Here is a 6000-nt window from a genome sequence, read left to right as displayed (position 1 = left end):
TATCACATACAACAATGTAGTAAATGTCATATATCATATACAATAATGTAATAAATGTCATATATCACATACAACATCGTAATAGATGTCATATATCACATACAACAACATAATATATGTCATATATCACATACAACAATGTAATAGATCTCATATATCACACACAACAACGTAATAGGCAGAGGTGGGACCAAGTCATTGCTTTGCAAGTCACAAGTAAGTCTCAAGTCTTTGCCCTCAAGTCTCGAGTCAAGTCCCGAGTCAAGACAGGCAAGTCCCGAGGCAAGTCCCGAGTCAAGTCCAAAGTCAAGACTGGAAAGTCTCAAGTCGAGTCCCAAGTCCTGCATTTTGAGTTTCGAGTCCTTTCAAGTCCTTTTAACCACAGACTAATATTTTTACACAGATTGTGTATGCTTTTAAAACGCTGTATTTATTTATTAAAACAAGTGCACTTGAAATTGCAAGAAAAAAAATAGTGCTGACATTGCAATTCATAATAGCACTATTAACAGTAATTCTAATAGTTTAAACAATTTTAAACATTTAACTCATTCCTTTACAGAATAAACACATTTGCAAAAACAAACATTAACATACTATTGGTTGTATTTTATGAAAATAATATTACCACAGAGTTGAGAAGGAGCAAAGATCTTCAATATTTGTATGTGAAAATCACAAATAAATCTTCTGGGGGAGGATGACGCCCCTACAGGGGTTTGGTTTACAAACTTTCAGCCCCACCTAAAACAAAATTCACCAGCCGCCACTGATTATGATGCATTCTCATTTTAGGCAAAATATAAGACAATACTTTCTTAACAGTATAATTGTAACCAGGAATAAGTCTTCAAGTAACAATATTCAAATACTAACATTGTTGGGTAAAACAGCATTTGGTTTTATTCTGAATGTAGTGAAACAAATTGGTGTTTTTAGCTGATATAAAGACTTTCAGGTGTTTATATATGTTTAAGTATTTGGCAGACGCTTTTATCCAAAGCGACATACATAAAAAATACATACATAACAATCACTGTAAACATGATCATTTAAGGGAAGAATGTAATACAAAATATCAATACAAAGTGTCAAGACAGAATAAACTCTCTGCTGCTGCAGCAACAGAGATACAGTCTATAGGCCCCTAAGATATATAGATATCTAATGTATTCATACATTGTTTATGTAGGATATACGCATGTATATATAACCTAATCATATTGTTTCTTCAACTTAAAAATAGCTTACCGTTTTTTCCCCCTTCTCTGGGATTATATTCCCAGTTTTGATCTCGGACGTCTGGTCACTTATAGCGTATACGAATATTATATTACTGTTAAGCAAACTATGAATAATAAAACTTGCCAAAACATGTGTCCGTTATCATAGCTACACGTATGACAAAAAACCGCGTGAAAATGAGTGGTATTCAGTGAGGTAAAATGAATTAAATGCGCTGACAGTTCATTGCTCCTGACAAATGAATTGCACTGAGTGGAGCGGATCACCACTCCAAGATGGCGGCCCCGCGTCTCGTCTGCGCCAGTAGGCAGTAGCGCTCGATGCTGCGTACCCTTAAAACATGTCTATGGTTATAACGTTAGCAGTGAGTTTACAGCCTCACTGATTTAACTACACAGCAAATAAAAGTCATGTTACTTAGCCAATAAACGTTATCTTACATTCAAAACTTACCCTTCTTTGGGCAACTTCAAATGTCGAACGAAGTTGGAAGTTGTTGCGTCTCCGTCTGTAATATTCGAACTGCGTGATTTGCATACGCAATTTGTTTTTTGTTGACCAAGTCGTAGTTTTTATACCCGAACGAAACCAACTTTGGCATAATTGTTTCTCTCTGCCGCATTGTTTGACAACTCTTGTTCGGTGGTTGTCCTGCAATTTGATTGGATGAATGCTGTGTGATGAATACAACATATAACTAATTTGATTGGCTGTTGTACTGACAGCACACCAGCTGACAGGCAGCACACACGCTGATAGACAGACAGACACGTACAAAATGAAAGATGCGGAGCGCTCCCAAATAACTTTTTAAGCTTTGGGTTTTGGGGAAAGTAGCAAGTCATGTCAAGTCAAAAGGCTGAAGTCCAAGTGAAGTCACAAGTCATTGATGTTAAAGTCTAAGTCGAGTTGCAAGTCTCTTTACATTTTGTCAAGTCGAGTCTAAAGTCATCAAATTCATGATTCGAGTCTGACTCGAGTCCAAGTCATGTGACTCGAGTCCACACCTCTGGTAATAGGTGTCATATATCACATACAACAACATAATAGATGTCATATATCACATACAACAATGTAATAGATCTCATATATCACACACAACAACATAATATATGTCATATATCACATACAACAATGTAATAGATGTCATATATCACATACAACAACGTAATAGATCTCATATATCACACACAACAACGTAATAGGTGTCGTATATCACATACAACAACATAATAGATGTCATATATCACATACAACAACGTAATAGATGTCATATATCACATACAACAACGTAATAGATGTCATATATCACTTACAACAATGTAATAGGTGTCATATATCACATACAACAATGTGTTAAATGTCATATATCACATACAACAATGTGGTAAATGTCATATATCACACTCAACAATGTAGTAAATGTCATATCACATAAAACATTGTAATAGATGTCATGTATTACATTAAGATCGGCAGATGCAAACGTTAGCGACGCTAGCATAGTGTGAGCTATAGTGCTTGCATGAGAGTCACACTTTAACGTCATGCTAGGTCAACATATTCACCGCCTTTGGTGCGGTGTGGCTCGGTTGGTAGAGCCGCCGTGCCAGCCACTTGAGGGGTTCCAGATTTGATTCCTGCTTCCGCCATCCTTAGGCGGGAAACTTTAGCCTCATGCTCCAGTGCCACCCACGCTGGTTTAAATGTAGCTTGAAGATGTAGATTATGGCTTTCACGATGTAAAGCATTATATTAATATCATTCACTTCACTTCACTAAAGAGAAACAAAGTGATCCAATTTGACCGATAGATATTAGGAGCAATTATATTTTCATTTATTACAGTGTTAACATGTTTTACAGTAAAATGTTGTTAAACTCCATGAAGTACAACTAATGGGTTTTTTTTTATGTTCCAGAGAGTCTAGTGTTTTTTGGCAGGGTTGTGTGTATTGCAAATAAAACTAAATCAAATAAAGTCAAGGCTGACAAAACAGGCCTCAGGTTGTGGAAGACATCAAACACACTGATGTTTGTTTTGTAGGGTCAAAGGTAAACACGGCACATTTAGAGGCCTTGATAGCCTTCAATAACGTGTGTGTGTGTGTGTGTGTGTGTGTGTGTGTGTGTGTGTGTGTGTGTGTGTGTGTGTGTGTGTGTGTGTGTGTGTGTGTGTGTGTGTGTGTGTGTGTGTGTGTGTGTGTGTGTGTTCTTGTATTTCTACCCTTCTTGAGACACCAACAAGGAAAAATACCTTTCATATGAGGACAGGTGAACAAGTTAGGACATAAATCATGGTACAAATACGGAAAACCATTGCATCTAATAGAGAGCCAAATACTTGAGTACGTGAACATTGCTCCAAAGTCAGGATTTTTTGTTGATTTCATGTGCATACAAAAGTAAACATTGACAGGTGCAAAGGCAGCAATATATGATAAAACCAGACGGCAGCTAAAGAAGGACTTCCCTTTTCATCCCCGAAAAAACCTGTCGGGTAAACAGCTGATTTTATGACTTCCGGTGCTGACGTAAGACAACCCGCGTCCCTTATGTGATGAACAAATACACTTCGGTACTAAGACTATAGTGGCCATTAACAGTTAGCTTCTACAGCTGGGTTGCCCAAAGTGCGGCACACGGGCCATCTGTGGTCCGTGACACGTCTGTCATCGGCCTTAAGCACATTACAAAAAACGAGAAAAAAAAGAGATCTCATTAGCACCCCTGGTGGTGAAATCTTATCAAAATTGGGGTGGTCTCAAAAAGGAGGGATTTTTCAAATTGACTGTGTCGGTTTTAAAAGTGCTCCCCCTCTGGTCAACGTATGAAATAACAAGTGTGTGTACAAATTTGAAGTGCTCCCCCTCTGGTCAATATATGTAATAACAAGTGTGTGTAAGAAATTGAAATGCGCTCCCTTTGCCCAAAATGTATTAAAACAATAAAAAATGATATATGTATATAGAGACATACTGTAATAACTTAAAATAAATAATGAAGATTAAAAACTAATTACAAAAAAAAAAAAAAATTATCTAAAAGCTATGTGTCGACTTTTTTCTTATAAAATTGGGAACAATTTCTCATATTCTTTCTGTTTTGTAATATTGCAATATTTTCTCGTAAAATTATGAAATTTCTATTTAAAATTATTACTTTTAAATGCAAAATGGTGACATTTGTCTTATAAAAGTCTGACTTGTATCACAATATTGCCAATTTTTTTGTTGTTCTTGTAAAATAGTGACATTTTTTGATTAAAATTATGACTTTTATCATAATTTTGCAAAGTAAAATTCCGATAATTATTATAATATTGCAAAACTGTTGAAGTTTTCTGATAAAATTGTGAACATGTCAACATATTTTCTTGTAAAATTGCAACTAAAGTACTATCTATCTATCTATCTATCCATCTATCTATCTAACTGTTGAGTAAAATTCCAACTTTTATCATAATATTGCACAAATGTAAAATTTTTCTTGTCCGAAGAAGGTAAGAAATACAAAAATGTGTGTGTGTGTGTGTGTGTGTGTGTGTGTGTGTGTGTGTGTGTGCGCGCGTGTGGTGCGGGGGGGGGGGGGGTCAGGGTTGCTGCCATGTGATGTAACTTGATGACATATTGGATCTCTTCATTGGGATGGGAGGGGTGGTCCTTGCCACTTTTAACCTTCTAGTTTCCTGCCAGCGATAATGACAACAGTCGAGAGAGAGTGACATCAAAACCTTGGGCACACCAACGAGGTTTAGGGGGCTGGGTGGGGATTCAAGGCAACTGCACGCACACACACACACACGCCTCCTTCCTCTCTTTGCCGCTGATGTTTTCTTATTTTTAGCACAGATCCAGTTTCCAGTCCTCCCCGGCGGAGCAGCCGGACCCTCAGCCCTCCATGCAGCTCTGAGCGGAGGTCCAAAAAGATGCCTGGCGGGGACGTAAACGTGACTTGGAAGGAAATCTGCTGCTGACCTCCAGGGAAGGTAAATGCAAGGACACGCTTGGGATAGAACTTTGGCGACTTGGAAAAAGTGCCTAATCGGCATTATTCAGATAACACTAGACCTAAAAATGTGTTTTTAAATGCTAAACGATACTGTTTAACTTTACAAAATGAATATTTCTCCTAATCAGAGGCTGCTGTCCCGCACAGGACAATAACAACGTGGACAATGACTACGGTCTTGTGCGTTATTGTGCTGTTTGTTTGCATCATGTCGTGCATTCTCCCCTTCAGACAAGGTGACCTGTTGTTGGCTGCCAGGCCAGAAGAAGACATTTAATCTCTTAGAGGATGCACGGCATCAATAACAGTCAGTGCACGCTGCCATGTGGAGCGATGCTGCAGCAGGAAGGTGAGGACCATTCATACATTTGCTGAAAGGGGAACTTCACTTTCTTTTTTTTTGCCATTTTGTCTGTCGTTCACAATCCTTATGTAAGACCAGAACACATGTTTTTTTTAATGCACTCTAAATCGTAAATAAGCACTAGCAAGAGTCAGTTAACAATTGAGCCAGTGGAAGTTGTTTTATTCCGCCTATAAAGCGCTCTAAAAACATCCAAAAACATCCATCAAGGTTTTATATATACGTTGTAAGTATATACTGTATGTAATGTAGTAACATTCATAATAACATGTAATATTTACATATTTTAATAATCTTAAGTATTAATTTCACAACGTTCACTTTTCCCTTTAAACAACAACAACAACGCTACTAATCATGGCAGACTTGATGAGAGACAA

General features: G+C 37.5%; 1 protein-coding gene across 2 annotated transcripts in view; it reads left to right on the top strand.

Annotated features, from left to right (window-relative positions):
* The first annotated feature begins 5096 nt into the window (after window positions 1–5096).
* Window positions 5097–6000, top strand: part of LOC133636156 (protein Aster-A-like) — a 65612-nt gene continuing 64708 nt past the window's right edge. The window contains exons 1-2 of one of the 2 annotated variants that reach the window (XM_062029885.1): window positions 5097–5233; window positions 5488–5605. In XM_062029885.1, coding sequence (XP_061885869.1) covers window positions 5580–5605 — 26 coding nt within the window. In that variant the 5' untranslated portion in view covers window positions 5097–5233; window positions 5488–5579. Of the gene's footprint in view, window positions 5234–5480; window positions 5606–6000 lie in introns of those variants that run through there. The other variant, XM_062029882.1, reaches the window with a different exon arrangement.

The sequence above is a fragment of the Entelurus aequoreus genome, linkage group LG20, assembly GCF_033978785.1.
Source record: "Entelurus aequoreus isolate RoL-2023_Sb linkage group LG20, RoL_Eaeq_v1.1, whole genome shotgun sequence".
Lineage (NCBI taxonomy): Eukaryota > Metazoa > Chordata > Actinopteri > Syngnathiformes > Syngnathidae > Entelurus > Entelurus aequoreus.
Note: the sequence above shows the minus strand (reverse complement) of the source record. Positions and strands in the feature narration are given on the sequence as shown.